Source organism: Tachypleus tridentatus, chromosome 3 (assembly GCF_004210375.1).
Source record: "Tachypleus tridentatus isolate NWPU-2018 chromosome 3, ASM421037v1, whole genome shotgun sequence".
In the NCBI taxonomy this organism is placed as follows: domain Eukaryota; kingdom Metazoa; phylum Arthropoda; class Merostomata; order Xiphosura; family Limulidae; genus Tachypleus; species Tachypleus tridentatus.
The window spans coordinates 100,472,205-100,497,061 of NC_134827.1; the positions used below are offsets into that span (position 1 = coordinate 100,472,205).

The 24,857-nt window shown below is 35.7% G+C and overlaps 1 protein-coding gene across 1 annotated transcript; it reads right to left on the minus strand.

Annotated features, from left to right (window-relative positions):
- Positions 1-1,601: 1,601 nt before the first annotated feature.
- LOC143247604 (N-glycosylase/DNA lyase-like) lies at positions 1,602-22,113 on the minus strand. The gene is given in 8 exon segments (XM_076495927.1): positions 1,602-2,138; positions 4,208-4,257; positions 4,780-4,924; positions 5,477-5,572; positions 5,575-5,744; positions 5,747-5,760; positions 13,555-14,001; positions 21,969-22,113. Coding segments are annotated over 8 exon segments (1,053 nt in total). The 5' UTR covers positions 22,046-22,113; the 3' UTR covers positions 1,602-2,084.
- Positions 22,114-24,857: the final 2,744 nt, after the last annotated feature.

Here is a 24,857-nt window from a genome sequence, read left to right on the forward strand (position 1 = left end):
AAATCCTTTTCTTGTCATAAAACTTGCCATGTGAATTAAAATTGAGCAGGACATTTGATTAATGCATATTAATTTGGTACTGAATCGTATGATGGCTTATAAGACCACCTTGTACATAACTTCAATTTTGCTTCCCATATAATTGGTGAGGGTAACTATTATAGAAACAAAAGCTATATGTAGGACAATGTTGGCTAGTGTTCCCCTTATTTGTTTTATTATACTCTTAACGACCATATTAGATACAATTTGCCTATCCTGCTTTGTGGAAGGTAATAACTGATGTACTTAACTGATTAGGTACCCGTGTCCTTAAATTAAAATTAAAAAATCCTATAGAAATGAAAATATATCCTCGTTCGGCTCTTTTTGTATCTGTCTTCCCAGGCAAAGATTCAATGACAGAAATAGTCTATATTAACTTCTGGACAAATTCCAGTTACTGTACCAACAACTACAATAACTGAGCCAGCAAACTGTTGGTGATGGATCTTAAGACAAATAACACATAATGGATCAACAAAATGACATGCTATTAAATTCACAAATTTATTGAAACAAACTTTGGGCAAATAATAATAAAATGACACTTGTTGTTCAGTGGACAAGTCTAATTATTAAGGTGTAGCACGAATAGTTACCCCATTTTTAGTTACAACCTCAATTTCTACAGAAGTTTACCTTTTTTAACAGGTTGTCTTACCCATCATAAACACAGACGATAACTCGTCTAAGCCGATCAGTAACACAGTGCCACAGACGAGTTAATTCGTTCTCAAAAATACCTACCTTCAATGCTAAATGTCAGCACCATACATGCATTTGACCTACTTACAAATTGATTCATTTTCGATCCAAAATGGCGTCACGGAAAAAGTTACACAATGAAGAAGCATTAGAGTTGTTTTGTAGCAGCTGAAATACTTGGCAGTCAACAGGTTAAACTGAATGATATCTCTGAGTAATCATGTACATACCCTTTTATCAATAATATTACATACATCATCAGTAATTAGAAAGAAAGCTACCCATATTAGTATCACAGACAGAAGAATGCCATGTCAGTCATCAAACTCAGTAGTCGCAATCCATAAGTGTTATATTCTATATAACAAAAATGTTTAGCAGTCATAATGTATGTGAACATGATTCATTAGTGTCATGTTCCACACCAGGAATGTAGAATGTGAAGTTAAACAGTTTTAAAATAACTGTTAAACAGTTTGGATGCCACATATGCCTTTTCTTCTCTTACACAATGTTCCTTTTTACAGCTACAGTGTCTTCACACTTATACCAAGAAAAGATGACACAAACATTACTTATACTGTGGCCATACTAGAATTTTGGATGGCACGAAATCATAAAATATTTTAAAATTTGTAGCCTGTTTTCTTGCCTTGGTTTTACAGCAATAAAGGTTAGTAAAATAAACATCAAACATTCTGTCAGACGCAAATAAATGTCTACATGCAGTACTTTCTGAACCCACGATAAGATATTTCATGGTAATTAACTCCTGCCGACAGGAATTTAAGATTCTGGCATGAACTATAAGATGTTGAATAAAATTAATGCACTCACACTAGAAACATATGCAGTTATTAATTAAAAAATGTTATTTATTTTCATTACAAGGTGACTTTGAAATTTAACTAAATCTTTCTACACAAAACTAATTCCTCTTTCACAATATTAAGTTTGTGTTCAACCAGTAAGTTTCAACATTTCTTATGTTGAACACTGTAGCTCTAATGACAATTCTAATATAGTTAACAATACAAAAATAATTCTTTCATACTAATCCCAATCAATAATTCTTAGTTATTTTATAAGTGAAAAATTAAGCAGTTCTGTATATTGTTTTTAATGAATTCAAAGCAAAGAACGACGGTACCAAAAATAATACATCAAGCTGTCACAGTCTTAGGTAGGCTTATTAAAAGCTATGACAACCAACAGATAAAACTGTCACAGTGTACAGAATTCAACACACAGATTATGTAGCTATTAAAATCCTTTATCATTAGAAACGTACAGATTCATTAAATTATTAGTTTGTTAATTAAAAGTCACAAAGTTGTTTATTTGGAAATTCTCTTCTCTTTAAACTTCTTCAGATCAGCCGAAAATAGCACCTGGTTTAACACAACAGTAAAAAATATTAAGTATCATTACATAAAACCTATGGTTAACCTATTTATCATATATTCTGTGCTATAAATAACTTATCAGAGAGAAACGCAAATTACAAATGAAACTGAAAACAGATCGATATAGCAAAGACCTATAACTTTGCTTACAGCACACATGAAGTATCAGGACCTCTGAAATATTCATCATGTCAAAAAACTAATTATCTTTTAGTATATGATTTCACGACTCATTTGATGACACATCCAGCAACAAGACTCAGTCTGCTACCATTTCTGATGACTTAACCAGAAACAAGACTCAGTCTGCTACCATTTCTGATGACACATCCAGAAACAAGACCCAATCTGCTACCATTTCTGATGACTCTTCCAGAAACAAGACTCAGTCTACTACCATTTCTGATGACACCACCAGAAACAAGACTCAATCTGCTACTATTTCTGATGACACCACCAGAAACAAGACTCAATCTGCTACCATTTCTGATGACACATCCAGAAACAAGACTCAATCTGCTACCATTTCTGATGACACATCCAGAAACAAGACTCAATCTGCTACCATTTCTGATGACACATCCAGAAACAAGACTCAGTCTGCTACCATTTCTGATGACACATCCAGAAACAAGACTCAGTCTGCTACCATTTCTGATGACACATCCAGAAACAAGACTCAGTCTGCTACCATTTCTGATGACACATCCAGAAACAAGACTCAGTCTGCTACCATTTCTGATGACACATCCAGAAATAAGACTCAGTCTGCTACCATTTCTGATGACACATCCAGAAACAAGACTCAGTCTGCTACCATTTCTGATGACACATCCAGAAATGACTCAATCTGCTACCATTTCTGATGACACATCCAGAAACAAGACTCAGTCTGCTACCATTTCTGATGACACATCCAGAAATGACTCAATCTGCTACCATTTCTGATGACACATCCAGAAACAAGACTCAGTCTGCTACCATTTCTGATGACACATCCAGAAACAAGACTCAGTCTGCTACCATTTCTGATGACACATCCAGAAATGACTCAATCTGCTACCATTTCTGATGACACATCCAGAAACAAGACTCAGTCTGCTACCATTTCTGATGACACATCCAGAAATGACTCAATCTGCTACCATTTCTGATGACACATCCAGAAACAAGACTCAATCTGCTACCATTTCTGATGACACATCCAGAAACAAGACTCAGTCTGCTACCATTTCTGATGACACATCCAGAAACAAGACTCAATCTGCTACCATTTCTGATGACACATCCAGAAACATGACTCAATCTGCTACCATTTCTGATGACACACCCAGAAATGACTCAATCTGCTACCATTTCTGATGACACATCCAGAAACAAGACTCAGTCTGCTACCATTTCTGATGACACATCCAGAAATAAGACTCAGTCTGCTACCATTTCTGATGACACATCCAGAAACAAGACTCAGTCTGCTACCATTTCTGATGACACATCCAGAAACAAGACTCAGTCTGCTACCATTTCTGATGACACATCCAGAAATGACTCAATCTGCTACCATTTCTGATGACACATCCAGAAACAAGACTCAGTCTGCTACCATTTCTGATGACACATCCAGAAATGACTCAATCTGCTACCATTTCTGATGACACATCCAGAAACAAGACTCAATCTGCTACCATTTCTGATGACACATCCAGAAACAAGACTCAGTCTGCTACCATTTCTGATGACACATCCAGAAATGACTCAATCTGCTACCATTGCTGATGACACATCCAGAAACAAGACTCAATCTGCTACCATTTCTGATGACACATCCAGAAACAAGACTCAATCTGCTACCATTTCTGATGACACATCCAGAAACAAGACTCAGTCTACTACTACTTCTGATAGGTATAATCAACACCATCTGGATTTTTGTTTTCCACAAACACTTTCCTTTCTTTAATTATCACCCTCTGGCAAATATTAATGCAATTATTCTGGTACATAAGAAAAGTTAGTAAAAGAGAAAAAACAAAACAAAACAAAACTATACTTACGGAATGAGCCCAGCCTGCATAATCTCCAAATCGCTCCCTAAAAAAGTTACCTGTAGCAAGAAAACATTAATGAATGAAAGCAAACACTCAATATAAATTTACTTTCATTTGCTAATATGTACAGCACTCTTCTATTCCCACTAATATGGAAATACCTACTTATTTTTTAGTAATATGCAAATATCAGATGTTCATGCATTTTACTACAAATAGCTCTAGATTAACATTCTAGGTTGGTTATGTACAATAAGCACAATTGGGTTAACAGAATTGCACATCCTTACCCAAACCCTAAATGAATGTAAAATCTAAAAGGCTTTAGTAACTACTGAATAACAATTTTGATTGAAAAAAATGTGATATAAATATTTGAGCTATATTAACTAGTAAAACTTTATATCATTAAAAGATTACAAAACTGTACCACCTCAATGTACTTAAAAATTTAATATTCACATAAAAACAGAGTAAGTACATGATAAACAAAATCAGTTTAACACTAAAAACAAATGATGAACATAGAACCACAATGACAATTTGGAGAACAAAAACAGGTATTACCAGTCACTCACCAACTTGTGAGTATACCTTATCCGTTAGTGATTTTGTAGCCTTTAAATGATGAAGATAATCTCGAACAGTGATCTGCCAAACATGAGTGTCAATAGGTATTGCACCCGGTTTGTCTAAGGACATCAAGCATACACAGTCTGCTACCTACGTGTTAACAAAGATAAATAATTACTTTCAAAACTGAGGTTTCATATAAAAACGATTTTCTTTTCTCTTTCACTTTGAAATCCACAAGAAGTTCGACAATTACAAATACAAACTATATCCACAATCCATTAATAATCAGTTGATTAAATAATAACGTCAACTGCCACTAAAACATAAGCCAATAAAAGTGGATTTACTTGCGATACCTTCCAGGTTTTCTCTAAGAATGCCATAACAGCAACAAAGTATATGTTACTAGATCCAGAATAAAAACTGATTCAATAATTTTCTTAAAGAATTATTTAATATTGTTTTAGTCAGCATTAGTTTTATTATAACTGTGCAATAGATAAGTATACTTCCATGGAATTTAAGCTTTTGACAGAATTAAGAAAAACAGTGGATACTTTTATGGAACGATACACGTACAGACTTTATTAGTAAAAGTACGACATTTTCCATAGAGATATTTTTCCATCTTACTCTTAACTAGCAGTTTAAAACAGTTGAGTAGTATAGAAGCTTACAAATAATAAAAAAAAATTGAACCTTTGCTCCAACTCCTGGGAGTTGCATCAAAGCAGTTCTAGCCTCTTCATAAGGAATTTTTCTTAGTGATTCCAGCCACTCAGGTGAAAGGTTCTTAGGTGATATGTTTTAGCTGTCGAGCTAATATATTTAGCTCTGTATCCAAACCCCAGTTTCACAAGTTCTTGTTCTACAGTCTCACCTGCAAGAGCTTCTACTGAAGGAAAATTATAAAACAGCCTTCCATTCACTTCAAGTAGTTTGGATCCATATTTTTCACACAGTTTTCTACCATACTTGTAATTCTGGAACAGATAAACATTCCTTAAAAAAAAGTAGAACTCTTGGTGGAATGGAGTAACGGGAATCATTTTGGATATGGTTACAATACAGTGATGACTTGTATTATCTAAAATACTTTCAAAGTTGTATCAAAGTAAGCATGAGAACTATTTAAGTAATTTGGTTTGATTTTTTAAACATTTTTTATAAATTCCTACTACAAGTCTTGAAATATTGAATGAACTTGAACAACAGAACTATAGACCTAAAAACCCTATAACTATATACAGTAAAATGTCTTTGTATGCTGAAATTACATATACTTTTAAGGCTCCAATAATGTTAACATCAGAACCTTATGCACACCATTCCACTGTTATAAAAATCCTAGTTATGATTTTTGTAGCATTAAGGTGTCTTTTCACCAAGTTTTCTATAGACTTCAGTTCACTGTGTTTCTAAGAATGATGGAATCTGCCTGTACTTGTTAGTAGTCAAGGTTCCATCACTTTTTGTAGAATGCTGCCTCAAACTCTCAGCGGTCTGTCACCACTCTATCCTGTAGATGTACATTTACTACTACTACTGCATTCATCTTTCTACTATCAAACAACCTGTTAGTTATTGTTTCCAAACAGTTTGAGTTTGGATCAATCTGCAAGTAACTTATGTCTCTAATCTTGTTCATTTCACGATGTATGGTTCAATGCCCATTTCAATCTTCTGGTCACCGTTTTATTAGCAGTGATGTTCAAACCTCAACTGAAAAAAGATCATGCTAACTTGGACCTTCTGGTCTCGAAATTCATACCTATTGTAAAGAATATACCTTGAAATACTTTTAACATCACTTTTAGGTGAGTTTTGGTTTTCAACCACTTCCATTATTAACAGTGTTGGTTTCACACACACTTCTTTAGACTCTTCTATATATCTTAACCCCTTCCATTATTAACAGTGTTGGCTTCACACACACTTCTTTAGACTCTTCTATATATCTTAACCCCTTCCATTATTTAGTGTTGGCTTCACAGACACTTCTTTAGACTCTTCTATATATCTTAACCCCTTCCATTATTAACAGTGTTGGTTTCACACACACTTCTTTAGATTCTTCTATATATCTCAACCACTTCCATTATTAACAATGTTGGTTTCACACACACTTCTTTAGACTCTTCTATATATCTTAACCCCTTCCATTATTAACAGTGTTGGTTTCACACACACTTCTTTAGACTCTTCTATATATCTTAACCACTTCCATTATTAACAGTGTTGGTTTCACACACACTTCTTTAGATTCTTCTATATATCTTAACCCCTTCCATTATTAACAGTGTTGGTTTCACACTCACTTCTTTAGACTCTTCTATATATCTTAACCACTTCCATTATTAACAGTGTTGGTTTCACACACACTTCTTTAGACTCCTCTATATATCTTAACCCTTCCATTATTAACGGTGTTGGTTTCACACACTTCTTTAGACTCCTCTATATATCTTAACCCTTCCATTATTAACAGTGTTGGTTTCACACACACTTCTTTAGACTCTTCTATATATCTTAACCCCTTCCATTATTAACAGTGTTGGTTTCACACACACTTCTTTAGACTCCTCTATATATCTTAACCACTTCCATTATTAACAGTGTTGGTTTCACACACACTTCTTTAGACTCTTCTATATATCTTAACCCCTTCCATTATTAACAATGTTGGTTTCACACACACTTCTTTAGACTCTTCTATATATCTTAACCACTTCCATTATTAACAGTGTTGGATTCACACACACTTCTTTAGACTCTTCTATATATGTTAACCCCTTTCATTATTAACAGTGTTGGTTTCACACTCACTTCTTTAGATTCTTCTATATATCTTAACCACTTCCATTATTAACAGTGTTGGATTCACACACACTTCTTTAGACTCTTCTATATATGTTAACCCCTTCCATTATTAACAGTGTTGGTTTCACACTCACTTCTTTAGATTCTTCTATATATCTTAACCACTTCCATTATTAACAGTGTTGGTTTCACACTCACTTCTTTAGACTCTTCTATATATCTTAACCACTTCCATTATTAACAGTGTTGGATTCACACACACTTCTTTAGACTCTTCTATATATCTTAACCACTTCCATTATTAACAGTGTTGGTTTCACACACACTTCTTTAGACTCTTCTATATATCTTAACCCCTTCCATTATTAACAGTGTTGGTTTCACACACACTTCTTTAGACTCTTCTATATATCTTAACCACTTCCATTATTAACAGTGTTGGTTTCACACACACTTCTTTAGACTCTTCTATATATCTTAACCACTTCCATTATTAACAGTGTTGGTTTCACACACACTTCTTTAGACTCTTCTATATATCTTAACCACTTCCATTATTAATAGTGTTGGTTTCACACACACTTCTTTAGACTCTTCTATATATCTTAACCACTTCCATTATTAACAGTGTTGGTTTCACACACACTTCTTTAGACTCTTCTATATATCTTAACCACTTCCATTATTAACAGTGTTGGTTTCACACACACTTCTTTAGACTCTTCTATATATCTTAACCCCTTCCATTATTTAGTGTTGGCTTCACACACACTTCTTTAGACTCTTCTATATATCTTAACCCCTTCCATTATTAACAGTGTTGGTTTCACACACACTTCTTTAGATTCTTCTATATATCTCAACCACTTCCATTATTAACAGTGTTGGTTTCACACACACTTCTTTAGACTCTTCTATATATCTTAACCCCTTCCATTATTAACAGTGTTGGTTTCACACACACTTCTTTAGACTCTTCTATATATCTTAACCACTTCCATTATTAACAGTGTTGGTTTCACACACTTCTTTAGATTCTTCTATATATCTTAACCCCTTCCATTATTAACGGTGTTGGTTTCACACTCACTTCTTTAGACTCTTCTATATATCTTAACCACTTCCATTATTAACGGTGTTGGTTTCACACACACTTCTTTAGACTCTTCTATATATCTTAACCACTTCCATTATTAACAGTGTTGGTTTCACACACACTTCTTTAGACTCCTCTATATATCTTAACCACTTCCATTATTAACAGTGTTGGTTTCACACACTTCTTTAGACTCTTCTATATATCTTAACCCCTTCCATTATTAACAGTGTTGGTTTCACACACACTTCTTTAGACTCTTCTATATATCTTAACCCCTTCCATTATTAACAGTGTTGGTTTCACACACTTCTTTAGACTCCTCTATATATCTTAACCACTTCCATTATTAACGGTGTTGGTTTCACACACACTTCTTTAGACTCTTCTATATATCTTAACCCTTCCATTATTAACAATGTTGGTTTCACACACACTTCTTTAGACTCTTCTATATATCTTAACCACTTCCATTATTAACGGTGTTGGATTCACACACACTTCTTTAGACTCTTCTATATATGTTAACCCTTCCATTATTAACAGTGTTGGTTTCACACTCACTTCTTTAGATTCTTCTATATATCTTAACCCCTTCCATTATTAACAGTGTTGGTTTCACACACACTTCTTTAGACTCTTCTATATATCTTAACCCCTTCCATTATTAACAGTGTTGGTTTCACTGCACGCTTCTTTAGACTCCTCTATATATCTTAACCACTTCCATTATTAACAGTGTTGGTTTCACACACTTCTTTAGACTCTTCTATATATCTTAACCCTTCCATTATTAACAATGTTGGTTTCACACACACTTCTTTAGACTCTTCTATATATCTTAACCACTTCCATTATTAACAGTGTTGGATTCACACACACTTCTTTAGACTCTTCTATATATGTTAACCCCTTTCATTATTAACAGTGTTGGTTTCACACTCACTTCTTTAGATTCTTCTATATATCTTAACCACTTCCATTATTAACAGTGTTGGTTCACACACACTTCTTTAGACTCTTCTATATATGTTAACCCCTTCCATTATTAACAGTGTTGGTTTCACACTCACTTCTTTAGATTCTTCTATATATCTTAACCACTTCCATTATTAACAGTGTTGGTTTCACACTCACTTCTTTAGACTCTTCTATATATCTTAACCACTTCCATTATTAACAGTGTTGGATTCACACACTTCTTTAGACTCTTCTATATATCTTAACCACTTCCATTATTAACAGTGTTGGTTTCACACACACTTCTTTAGACTCTTCTATATATCTTAACCCCTTCCATTATTAACAGTGTTGGTTTCACACACTTCTTTAGACTCTTCTATATATCTTAACCACTTCCATTATTAACAGTGTTGGTTTCACACACACTTCTTTAGACTCTTCTATATATCTTAACCACTTCCATTATTAACAGTGTTGGTTTCACACACACTTCTTTAGACTCTTCTATATATCTTAACCACTTCCATTATTAATAGTGTTGGTTTCACACACTTCTTTAGACTCTTCTATATATCTTAACCACTTCCATTATTAACAGTGTTGGTTTCACACACACTTCTTTAGACTCTTCTATATATCTTAACCCCTTCCATTATTAACAGTGTTGGCTTCACACACACTTCTTTAGACTCTTCTATATATCTTAACCCCTTCCATTATTTAGTGTTGGCTTCACAGACACTTCTTTAGACTCTTCTATATATCTTAACCCCTTCCATTATTAACAGTGTTGGTTTCACACACACTTCTTTAGATTCTTCTATATATCTCAACCCCTTCCATTATTAATAGTGTTGGTTTCACACACTTCTTTAGACTCTTCTATATATCTTAACCACTTCCATTATTAACAGTGTTGGTTTCACACACACTTCTTTAGACTCTTCTATATATCTTAACCCTTCCATTATTAACAGTGTTGGCTACACACACTTCTTTAGACTCTTCTATATATCTTAACCCCTTCCATTATTAACAGTGTTGGTTTCACACACACTTCTTTAGACTCTTCTATATATCTTAACCCCTTCCATTATTAACAGTGTTGGTTTCACACACACTTCTTTAGACTCTTCTATATATCTTAACCACTTCCATTATTAACAGTGTTGGTTTCACACACACTTCTTTAGATTCTTCTATATATCTTAACCCCTTCCATTATTAACAGTGTTGGTTTCACACTCACTTCTTTAGACTCTTCTATATATCTTAACCACTTCCATTATTAACAGTGTTGGTTTCACACACACTTCTTTAGACTCCTCTATATATCTTAACCACTTCCATTATTAACAGTGTTGGTTTCACACACACTTCTTTAGACTCCTCTATATATCTTAACCCTTCCATTATTAACAGTGTTGGTTTCACACACACTTCTTTAGACTCTTCTATATATCTTAACCCCTTCCATTATTAACAGTGTTGGTTTCACACACACTTCTTTAGACTCTTCTATATATCTTAACCCCTTCCATTATTAACAGTGTTGGTTTCACACACACTTCTTTAGACTCTTCTATATATCTTAACCCCTTCCATTATTAACAGTGTTGGTTTCACACACCTTCTTAGACTCCTCTATATATCTTAACCACTTCCATTATTAACAGTGTTGGTTTCACACACACTTCTTTAGACTCTTCTATATATCTTAACCCCTTCCATTATTAACAATGTTGGTTTCACACACACTTCTTTAGACTCTTCTATATATCTTAACCACTTCCATTATTAACAGTGTTGGATTCACACACACTTCTTTAGACTCTTCTATATATGTTAACCCCTTCCATTATTAACAGTGTTGGTTTCACACTCACTTCTTTAGATTCTTCTATATATCTTAACCACTTCCATTATTAACAGTGTTGGATTCACACACACTTCTTTAGACTCTTCTATATATGTTAACCCCTTCCATTATTAACAGTGTTGGTTTCACACTCACTTCTTTAGATTCTTCTATATATCTTAACCACTTCCATTATTAACAGTGTTGGTTTCACACTCACTTCTTTAGACTCTTCTATATATCTTAACCACTTCCATTATTAACAGTGTTGGATTCACACACACTTCTTTAGACTCTTCTATATATCTTAACCACTTCCATTATTAACAGTGTTGGTTTCACACACACTTCTTTAGACTCTTCTATATATCTTAACCCTTCCATTATTAACAGTGTTGGTTTCACACACACTTCTTTAGACTCTTCTATATATCTTAACCACTTCCATTATTAACAGTGTTGGTTTCACACACACTTCTTTAGACTCTTCTATATATCTTAACCACTTCCATTATTAACAGTGTTGGTTTCACACACACTTCTTTAGACTCTTCTATATATCTTAACCCCTTCCATTATTAACAGTGTTGGTTTCACACTCACTTCTTTAGATTCTTCTATATATCTTAACCACTTCCATTATTAACAGTGTTGGATTCACACACACTTCTTTAGACTCTTCTATATATGTTAACCCTTCCATTATTAACAGTGTTGGTTTCACACTCACTTCTTTAGATTCTTCTATATATCTTAACCACTTCCATTATTAACAGTGTTGGTTTCACACTCACTTCTTTAGACTCTTCTATATATCTTAACCACTTCCATTATTAACAGTGTTGGATTCACACACACTTCTTTAGACTCTTCTATATATCTTAACCACTTCCATTATTAACAGTGTTGGTTTCACACACACTTCTTTAGACTCTTCTATATATCTTAACCACTTCCATTATTAACAGTGTTGGTTTCACACACACTTCTTTAGACTCTTCTATATATCTTAACCACTTCCATTATTAACAGTGTTGGTTTCACACACACTTCTTTAGACTCTTCTATATATCTTAACCACTTCCATTATTAATAGTGTTGGTTTCACACACACTTTTTTAGACTCTTCTATATATCTTAACCACTTCCATTATTAACAGTGTTGGTTTCACACACACTTCTTTAGACTCTTCTATATATCTTAACCACTTCCATTATTAACAGTGTTGGTTTCACACACTTCTTTAGACTCTTCTATATATCTTAACCACTTCCATTATTAACAGTGTTGGTTTCACACACACTTCTTTAGACTCTTCTATATATCTTAACCCCTTCCATTATTAACAGTGTTGGTTTCACACACACTTCTTTAGACTCTTCTATATATCTTAACCACTTCCATTATTAACAGTGTTGGTTTCACACACACTTCTTTAGACTCTTCTATATATCTTAACCACTTCCATTATTAACAGTGTTGGTTTCACACACACTTCTTTAGACTCTTCTATATATCTTCTGCTAAAACATGAGAATCTTGCTGCAATTTTTTTTACATATAATATCATTGACCAGCCAAAACTTTAATTTCTACATACTTGTCATATGATATTTCCGTTCCAAGAGCCTTCACTGGATTTATAACACTAGTGCATACAGTAGGACTACTTGTACTGTTTTAAGCTATATAACAGTAAGGCACTTTCAGATTGGTCGAAATGATAACCAATCACAGTGTAAACTATTGACACATGATTGTACTCTGGTACATTTTCACACAATAAAACAGTTATATTCCAGTAATATTTGTTACTTTTTTCCTTTTCCTTAACATTTCCATAATTATTTCCAATAGTATACATGTAACTTAAAAAAAATTGTAAGAAAAGAGTACTAATGACCCACACAATAATTACGTTACATGAACTCGCCAAGAAAATCCCCTTTTAAAATAATTTTGCATTGTGCTTTCAACTACGGCACTAAACACACACATACAAATGCACCGTAGATTACGTTTGACATATTTACACACACCTGGCAATATTATTGTTTGAAGAGCAAATGAAAGAAATAAGGTTTTCTGTAGGATCTTGTCGGAGTATTCTAACACCTGGAAACTGCTTGGCTATCTTACAAAAGTTTTCATCAACTTTTGTCCATTGGTCATATAACTTAACAAGACTGATATTTAACTGAAAATAGTCCTTTAAAATATTATGATATGTGTTATCCTGATTGTTATCTGTAACAGAAATTACAGTTTTGGACAATTTGTTTAGAGGATTGTTAGCTCTTTCTTTTGTCCGTGTGTTTGGTTTTCTTTTCTTATTAGGAACCACATTATCTCCTTCTGGAATTGAGCAACTTTCTTCACTTGGTTCATTGTGAACTTTGTAAAGAAGGTTTCCTTTGTCATCTTGTTTGATTGACCACACATATCCAGCAAGACTACTCATCCACTCATCTTCATTTTTCCACCACCTACGAAACAAGAAAGAAATACCAATGTTTTAATATAATAAAAATATATCAACATATCAAGTAAATTGTAGTTACGTAAATCACATATAATTTAAGAACTACCATATATTGTACCAAGTGCATGTCATAATGGTTCTGCTTGAATGAACATACTGATTGTATGTTGGGTCTGAAATAACCGTCTTTGTACCCTATGCAGTGCCTTAACTGTATACAAAAAAATTTGCAAAGAGTTAACATATGGCACCAGTATTTGGAAGAAGAAATCAATTTAATAGCACTCCATAAATAAACTTTGATAAAAACAGTGTTTAACACTACATACTAAGTTTTGTTGTCAGGACACAGCCCAAAAAAACAGAGAACTGTTAGTTAAACAGAGTATGCACAAAAGATTTAAGTGATGCCAGCTGGACTCTCCAGTAAACACTGTCAAGTATATACACCCTAAATCATGCTGGTTGGGCTTTCCAGTAAACACTGTCAAGTAGATACACTCTAAATCATGCTGGTTGGTTGGTTGGTTGATTTGGTGTTTTATGGCACAAACCAGCTAGGCTCTCTGTGCCAAACATATGGTGAAAAGTTAAAATTAAAGTAAATTCAGTAAAATTCATAACAGAAAATTAAGGTAAAACAAAACAAAGTTTAAAATAAAACATAAATAACATAAAACCAATGTTTACATCTAATGTACAGCATTAAGAGAAAAACTATAGTAATACAAGTTGTAAAGGACTTTCTGTATCATAACTGTAATAATCATTACTCACCAGGAAGAACAACAGGTAAGTATAAAAACCATCAATCACCTGAAGTTGGCCTTTCCAGTACTGTTCCAAGTTATTTGGCGTTGTGGCCATTTTCAAAAGGAAAGTAATAAAAGGTTTTAAAAGATGTGTAGTAAAATTATAATAATAACTTCGCCAGGATGACTAGCGGGTAGTTCAAACAGCAGCGTTAATCACCTAAAGTTGACCTTTCCAGTCCTGGTTCTGAGTTATTTGACATTACTGCCAGTTTCTAATTTCAAATTGAACTAGATGAACTGTGATTTTTGAAAGGGAGCCACATTAAAAAGGTGTAATGTTTAAATTAAAAAACTTAAATGGTATTAAAAAAGTTAATGGCCTTTGGAAAACTAAAACATTGCCAAGGTGGACAGAGTCACCATCACCAATAACACTGTCTAACGTTATGGACAAACCTTGGGACAGAACATGTTTAAAATGGTGTCATTGTTGAGAGTCATAACGATGACAAGAAAGTAAAATGTAGCTTATTGTGATCTGAGTGTTACACAGACTACACAATGGTGCATCAGTTCCTGATAAAAGAAAGCGATGAGTTAAAAACTGTGACCAGCGTGTAGTCTAGTCAGAACAACTTCCTCTTTCCAATCCTTATGAAAGCAATTTATTTGGAAAAGTTTGTTTTCACATTGCTCACTCCAAGTGAACTGCCAACTGGCACAGAGCCAAATCTTGAATACAGGACCATAGTCCATGTATGAAACAGGCACAGCAGTCATAGTGCCAGAGCAGATGGACGTAGCTGTGGTGTCGGCGACCTTGTTCCTGCAAATACCAATGTGGCCCAGTATCCAAAAAAATTGGACAGGAGTAGATGTTAAAGAGAAATGGGCTAGTCAGTTTTGAATATCAGCGAAAACAAGGTGTGAACCAATGTGAAGCAATTTCAGGGCCAGTAGAAAACTAAGCAAGTCAGTATAAATAGTGCAGTTTGAGTACAACTTAGCTTTATGTGATCCAGGGCAAGAGAAATGGCATACAGTTTAGAAGTGAACACAGAAGGCGTAGAGGGAATTCTGTGCAACCATGAAACCACACAGTCACCCGATTTTGAATCATCCATAGAAATGGGAGTAAAAGGATGGTTCGAAAGAAATTCAGCAAATAAGACAGTACTTCCAGTCAGGAGTATCTGCTTTACTCAGATGACTTAAAGAAAGATCACATTTGGGGATTGTAATTAGCCATGTTGAAATGGGCTGACCAGTGAATACAACAATGTCATCCATGGACAGACCCAATTCATCCTATTATGCCTGGACACGAAGGCCAAAGGAGCAATGGCAGATTGTCTGTTCTGAAAAGCATGGCCCACAGAGGAAGGAAAACACAATCCCAGGTGGGATGCTTTGGTAAGGAACGAAGTTTTGAAGCATATAGTAAAGACAGTTGCAAATGGCAAAGGTGCAAAGAAGGTTCATGAGACTCTATGTACAAGCTCTAACTGGGGAAGTACAGAAAGCCCCAGTGTTGAGCGAGTCCTGATGATGAATAGGGTCCAGCATCTTTAAGGCCGATGGTCTGGCAGAACCATGGACCAGTGATCCATAGTCAAGTTTCAATCGAATAAGAGCACAATATATCTTTAGCACAGAATGTTGATCAGCTACCCAAGTGGTGGTAGAAAGGACACAGAGGATGTTCAGTGCTCTTGTACATTTGACTTATAGCTGCTTGATGTGTGGTATAAAGGTCAGTTTATGGCCAAAGATAAGTCCCAAGAACTTTGTCTCAGGGACCACAGGCAGCAGAATTTCACCGATACAGAGTTCAGGATCAGGGTGAATACCCCATTGGCAGCAAAGGTGCATAAGCGGTTTTAAAGAGAGAGGTAAAGCCATTTGCTATGGTCCACTTCAGTACACAATTGAGGGCAGTCTGTAGCTGCTGCTCAATATACCTCATGTTCAACAACTGATATGACATATGAAAGCCGTCGACATAGAGCCCATTTACAACAGTGAGAGGAAGTTGTTCAGTGATAACATTAATTTTATACTGAAAAATGTGACACTCAGAACACAGGCTTGAGGGACTCCAAGTTCCTGTACAAAAGAGCGAGGAAAGTGTCGAACTCACACGAACTTGGAATCTCCTGTCCATTAAAATTTTTTTAATAAAATGGGCAAATGGCCATGTAACCAATATATATGGAGGTTTTACAAAATGCCATATCTCCATGTTGTATCATAAGCCTTCTCAATGTCAAAGAATATTGATACAAGATGTTGTTGTTTGAAAAAGGCTTCTCTGATTGATATTTCAAGTCAAATCAGGTGGTCCATGGTTGAGTGCTGTCATTGCAACCCACACTAGATGGGCAAGAGGAGGTTGTTTGATTCGAGGAACCAAAGAAGATGAGCATTAACCATCCTTTCTAAAGTTACAGAGACAGTTCATCAAAGCAACTGGATGGTAGTTGGAAGGAATCTTGGGATCCTTCCCTGGCTTAGAGAAAAGTAGGACAATAGCCTGGTGCCAGACATCAGGTAAAACATTCTCCTGTCAGATCCATTTAAAAACAATCAGAAGAATAGCAAGAGAAGCACAAGATAGATGGCATAGCATGTCATAGTGTATATCATCAGGTCCAACCAATGTACTGCCAGACCAATGAAGGGCCGGTTTGAGTTCCACCAGTGTAAAGGGATGATTATAGTCATAGAGACAATCAGCTCAAAAGGAAAGAGGTGATTGTTCTGCCCAAGTCTTGATGGCTAAGAAGGTGGAAGAAGAAGCAGAAGTACTAGACACTTGGCAAAAGCTTTCACCTAGTCCTAGAGTATCAGCGATGCTCCAGGTGTCAGCTACTTGGCCATTAGAGAGCAAGAACAAGAGGGGGACAGAATTATATTGCCCATTGTCCTTTTGAATCTTGTCCCATATGACTTTGGAACTGGTGATAGAAGATATGCTGGTTGTGAACCTAATCCAAGATTCCTTCTGGCTTTGGCGTATTACCCACCGAGCATGTGAGCGGGCCTGCTGGAAAGCAATGAGGTTGAGAGTGTGGGATATCTAAGGAAAGTATCCCAGGCCTGTTTTTCAACCTTCTGTGCCATGTGGCAGGCAGGATTCCCACATGGACGAGGATATAGTGGAAAACGTGTTTAGGTTTCAGAAATATATTGAGCAGCTGCTTGTATAATACAGTCAGTTACTGCTGTCACACAGTTGTCTATTGATGGCAGGATCAAGTTTTGCAAGACAAGTGAAAGAGGAACAGTTTGCTTGATCAAGCTTCCACCAGGGCCCATGGGTGGGGTGGCATTTAGCATGGCCTATCTCTCTCAAAATTATAGGAAAAGGATCACTGCCTCATGGATTATTGTCAATCCTTCATGAAAATGGGAGAATAATGAAGGAGAGCAAATTAAGAGATCAGTAGCAGTAAAGGACTGACTAGGTGCATGAAAATAAGTAGAAGAACCAGTATTGAAAAAAGAAAGGCTGTGATCAGAGAGCATACGCTCTACAGGGCAACCCCTCCTATCAATATCAGCACTTCTCCAGAAGGGATGATGTCCATTAAGAATCCACCAGGATGAAAAACAGACAGCAACTGTTCAATGAGAGCATTAAGGTCTGACTGATCATTGGTCTCTCCAGGTAACAGGTAGAGAACAAGAGTGATGGTATGACCCAAGAAAACACGGATGGCTATGGCCTCCAAGAGTGTGTCAGTGGCAAAGACAGGTCAGGCACCTGCTGATCAACCAACAGTGCCACCCTTCCATGCGCTCATCCATCATACAGTCTGTCATTTCTGTACAAAGAAAACTGATGAAAGGTGACTGTATCAGTAGGTTTCAGAAATATTTCTTGTAAGGAGAGACATACAGGATAGTAGGAAGCAATCAATGTTTTGATGTCATCCAGATTAGAATATAAACCTCGAAATTTCCATTGTATCAAGGTGGTCATTTTTATTTACGTGTAGGTGAATTTGGTAGAGAACCCTTCTATTTATGACCATGTCTTTTTCTTTACTGTCTTTATTCAAGAGAGGCAGGTCTTTGCTCGTGGAAGAAGATTACAGTGACTGAGGATGTGAACAAATGATCGTTTTGCATCGTGGGGTTGAAGATGTGTCCAAGTAAATGCTTGTACCTAAAACCAAAGGAAGGGGTCTTGGGATTTATTGGAATGTATTGAAGGGACAGAGATGGAGATTGAAATTGATTCATCAACCTTTATAACCATATAGGTCAAAAGACTTTTCATTTGTTTTGAGAACTATTCTTTTGGAGGCACAGAGAGATCTGTCTGTACTCCCACTGTAGTAGTGGAACAGAGTGCAGCAGCATATGTCCGAGATGAAGTGGTAGACAGCAACTTCCGAGCCTCAGGATAAGTAATGTTATGAATCGTTTTTAAAAGTTTCACCTCTTTTACTTCCAACCACTTAGGGCAAGAATGAAAATAGGACAGGTGAAAGCCATTGCAACTGATGCAATGAGGGTCCATTTCACACTCATAAGCATAATGGTCTTGCCACTGTAACGAGCACATGTCAAGGAACCATGACATGATGTCTTGAGTGACGAACTGTTGACACGGAAACATCGGAGAGGGTTTGGAATGTATGGCTGTTGTCTGTAATTAAGATAACCTGCATCGATAGTGGCAGGTGGACGTGATAACATAAATGTGAGAATGAGGACATTGGTCAGCATCATAATTCCATCTTTGCAAGTGGAGATGCACCTCACTGCAGAAACTCCTTGGGTGGAGAAACCAGCAAAAATCCCAGACTCTGGGATATTCTTCAAATACCTCTCAAGAATAACTCCTCATGATGAATTTAAAGTAGCATGAGGTTTATCCTCAATAGGTATATACCCAATTGCCTTTGAATGCAAAAGAGTTCACTGTGTTGAGATGTGGATGTTTCCACCAATATGTCACCAGATCAAAGCTTCTTTACTGACTTAAGAGAGCCAGCAAGTCCCTTCTGAATGAAAAAGGGTGACATTTGCTAGAAAGATTTGTCTGAAAGTAAATGCAATATAAGAATATGAGGTACAACAGGTGATACAAATGATGAGGACTGCTGCTCAGAATCTTCAAGATGTGGTCATTTACTTGTAGACTATTTTTTCATTATTTTATTAAGATTTTTAATTGGAGTATCCATAATGAAAAAGGAAAATTTCAGTGCCCACTGACCTCACCCACCATAAAGCCCTATGAGGGGATGCACAACAACATCAAACAAGGGCATTGCAGCAAAGCCAGGGTTTCATTAACACTATACCCAAACACCAACATCAAATACGATGTCCACAATACCTTTTGAGAATATGAAACACTAGTACTTGGTTGACCCTAGCCCAACTGGACCAGCCGACTGACCCAAGGGGGCCACCCCAATGGTGCCCATCTACAGGAATCCAAGCCCAAAGTGGTGTATTAGGGTTGGATCCCTCAACCACCAGGATCCTCTCCTTTTCTTCATGGGTCATCATGCATGGCAACACGTGGGTGGATGTTTAGATCCCAGAGGAGGTAAACAGAAAGAATAGAACCTTCCCTAAAGGGCTCCCTCATCACATACAGGAATCCACATTGAGAGGCATACTGGTTGGACTCTCCAGTAAACACAGTCAAGTAGATACACCCTAAATCATGCTGGTTGGACTCTCCAGTAAACACTGTCAAGTAGATACACCCTAAATCATGCTGGTTGGACTCTCCAGTAAACACTGTCAAGTAGATACACCCTAAGTCATGAGATCAAGACAGGTACATTTGAAAATAGGAAAGGAAGAGGCAGAACACCTAAACTCAATGGTTTGATGTCAAGTATCTTCATTTACACAGCCTTCATGATAGAAGGAAGACTACAACTGTTCTCAACCATCAGATAAACTATCATGTACCAAATGACAGAAGTGGTCAGATCTACAGTATCAAGACACTCAATGAGAATGGAATGTTTAGTCGTGTAGCAGTTAAAAAAACCTTTACTCCAACCTCCAAATATTTTCAAGAGACTGAAATTTTGTAAAAAGTACTAAAATGGGACTGTTGATGATTAGAAAAGGGTTATTATGGACAGAAGAGTACAAGTTTGAAATATTTGGTTCAAAGTGTATGTTGTACATTCTGCAGAAGCAAAGTGAAAGATACCTCAAAGCATAGCACTCATCATGAAGAACAAAGGAAACAGTGTAATGGTTTGGGGTGTTTTTCTGCTGAGGCAACAGAATACATTGGTAAAATAGATGGAATAACAGACCAGTACCATTGGATACTGATCTGTGATGGTATATCAGTGGTTCGTGTATCATTTGTGAAAACTTTTACTACCAAGAAGATAATGACCTCAAACACTTGTCCAACCCATAGAGAAATTACTTAGCAAAGAAAGAAGTTGCTGGAGTCATTCAAGCTAAACTCAAATACTTCCACCAAGTTTCTGTTGTACTAAATATGAAGATTAATACAATTTTGATGTTTTATCTTCTGTTGTTTGAAAATAGCCTGAAATCTAATTTTTGACTTTGTCTCAACACTTTTGCACAGTACTGTATATATAATTTATATATATGACTGATGCTACATGTAAATTTCTAAGATCAACTATAAGATTTTCATGAAGAAATGTATTATTTCAGTGACACCAATAATCTACCAACATCACTCTGTATCTACAGCTGAGTTAGTGCCGTTTTTAAGTACACTAATACATAAATAAAGTACATGCTAGTAGTATATTAATATACTAAAATAAAAGATACAATTTCCTTTAACTTCACTAAAAATAGTGTAAAATTTTGCCCTGGTGATGGTAACACGTTTACCGAAACTAACTGCTTGTAAGTTATATTAAATAACCTTACTTATTATTCTGCCAAAAACCTTTTTATTATTATTATTATTATTATTTGGAATTGTTACCCTTAATAATGATACTTTCCTAACCTACAAATAAACTTACTTGTAATTTGTACAATTCCAATTCCGTTGAATAACTTAATATACATTACTAACACTGATGTGAATTATTCGCTGAAAACTTCACTAACTAGTCATTAAAACCTAATATATTAATACTATTTGTAGTACTAGTTATACCTATATTTAATAATTTCATTTCAGTTTAGAGTTGTTTATTGATACAAAACTTGCTATAACTTAGAAATAAATTACCGAAATGACTGTCCACAAGCAAGAGTAACATCTAGGTTCAACTCTTTAAAATCACATGATATGGTTCTCCAAATCATTTTCAAAATGTTTTAAAACTTAACCCTAAAACTTAGAAATTACATGTTTTCCCTCACTTTATTTAAAAAGTACTAGTTATTATATGCGTCGCCTGGTGTTAAAAACATATTTTATCATAAATATCGTTAACAGCTTGAGCACTCAACTGATTATCAATGTATGGTTTTTATAAGAAACGTAAGAAAAATATATTGAGAAGCATGTTGATTTGTAGTTTTATTCCAAGCATATATCTTACTCTGATAAAAAAAAAAAAGCTATTATCCATGCTAGCTTCTTTTACTACTGATGGAATGCAGCAGTTTAAATACTAACATTTTATTGTCATTTACTACAAAATGTCAGGTTCGTTTTGAATTTCGTGCAAAGCTACACATGGAGTAGCTGCCTCCCCTTTAGTCTTTCACTGCTAAGTTAGGGAAAAGAACAACCCAAGAATAATGTAATTGATTGTACTGTTATAACGCTCCCACAACTGAAACGGCGATCATGTTTAGCGGGATATTGATTCGAACCTACGATCCTCAGATTGCGAGACCAGCCCCAAAACCATGCTGGATACCCTAACTGTAAAAGCTGTAACTTATAATAAAATAACATATGCAAAAAAAAAAAGTATATTTGATTCATAACAAATCCAACAAACTATTTCGTTTCGTTGTATGAGAATGTTTCGTCTGCGAGAATTCGAATTCCTAACCACCTGCCCCAAAAATGTACTAAAATATTACATAATAACCTAGTATATATACAAAATAAATAACGCATTATGTATTTTTTAGTTAAAACTTAATACATATTGTGCTAAATTTGTGATTTTTAATGTGCTAAAATTTGCACTTTAATTTTAAAAAATACAATATTCTAGACTTTTAAAATGTTAACAAAACTTATCAAATAGTTTATCAGGATAAGTATTGAGTCCGAGGCCCGCCGATAAGAGGCAACTTCTGCGGGTAAATGAAATCCTGTTGTGTCTTACACCACTTATAGGCCTGTGGCGGGTATTTCGCGTTTATCATCAGTAAACCAACCTGGAAAAAAATAGAAAAAATAAATACTATTTTAATCAATGTAAAAATATTAGAATCTTATTCATTACTAGCACAAATATTTAATTGCTGCAGTTTTGAAAAATCAATGACACGAAACATTGAGGAAACATTGTAAAATAGACGGCAACTGTTTATTGTGGAAACACAAGTGGGGCCTGGCATGGCCTAGCGCGTTAAGGCGTGCGCTAATCTGAGGGTCGCGGGTTCGCGCTCGAGTCGCATAAACATGCTCGCCCTCCCAGCCGTGGGGCGTTATAATGTGACGGTCAATCCCACTTTTCGTTGGTAAAAAAGTAGCCCAAGAGTTGGTGGTGGGTGGTGATGACTAGCTGCCTTCCCTCTAGTCTGACACTGCTAAATTAGGGACGGCTAGCACAGATAGCCCTCAGTAGCTTTGTGCAAAATTCCAAAACATACAAACAAACAAACACAAGTGTAGAGGATGACGTTTCGAAAGTCTTCCGCCTTTCGTCGTTCTCTACAGTTGTGTCTCTACAACAAAAAGTTGCCATCCATTCTACAAAGTTTCATCATGAATACTTTACCTAAACAATCTATCAAAGAACACAAGATATTATCTACACGACTGCAGGTGTATGGCGAAGACAGTTCAGCCTATAAGTGTGTGTTAAACATCTTTGGAATATATTGCTTACGACCGTGATGCAAAGTAAGATGGTATGTGCCAGTTCTCTCTCTTATGGTCATTTGGGTATTAGTGTTTATATGCCCGGGAGCAAGGGCGTAGATCCTGAAGGGATGGGGTATACATCCCCCCCTTCATTTTAGGTGGGGGTATGGTGCATACAATCATCCCCTTGCAGTTTCGTCTGTTGAATTGTTTTATTGCATCACAGGCCTACAAATTGTGTGTTTGTTCTTGTGATTCTCGTGTTCTTACCAATCGAATTACATAATTAGGCCTAGATGTAGGCTTTTTCAGTAGCCGAAATGTAAATCTTTAATATAGGCGTGCCTCTAAGCTCTTCGATCTAAGCGATAGTTCGCAAGTATCAGTCAGTAGGCCTAAGTATACATGCAAGGCTTGCAAGCACTATCACAGAATCTACCTTTGTCTTGTACGTAGTGTAAGATTAAGTAAAATTTTCATCACAACAGATTGAACAGAGCATGAAATTCGAAAATATTACTCCCAAGCGTAAACTCCTGTGATCTAGATCTGGCAGGCCATTTGTAGCTTGTAGCTGCATCAGTCTTATGTGTATATTATGCGGTTTTTCTACGCCATTTGTTCTTATGGATGTCTAGCAGGTTTTATTGTCGAGCGCCTTACTCTCCTTAGCTGCCGAAGTCGCTGACCATAGTGTACGTTTAGTGTACAGTTAACGACAGGTTCAGGCCGCTCGAATCCAGACTCGCTCTACATCAACCCCCTCCTCTCCCTTTAGTCTGAGCCTCGATTTTACAACAGGGCTCATTAGTCCTGTGTTTGTGGCCCTTGTTAATCCATGAAATTTCAGATTATCACTGCCCTCTAATAAAGTGCTGGTGCTTTATGGTAAAAGAACAATATATTCTCTTATCATAAATGGTAAAAATATTGTATTTTCTTGTATAATTAGGACACAAAAGGAGCGATTTCAACGGCCTGAAGCCTCTACTCGAATTGTATTGCTAGTTTTTGTTTAGATGTTTTTATTTAATAGACGTGCTTATAGACATTATATCACAATGTGTTTGCCTTTTGATGAGCTTTAACAGGAATATAATATATTTGTGATTGTCTAAGTATTTT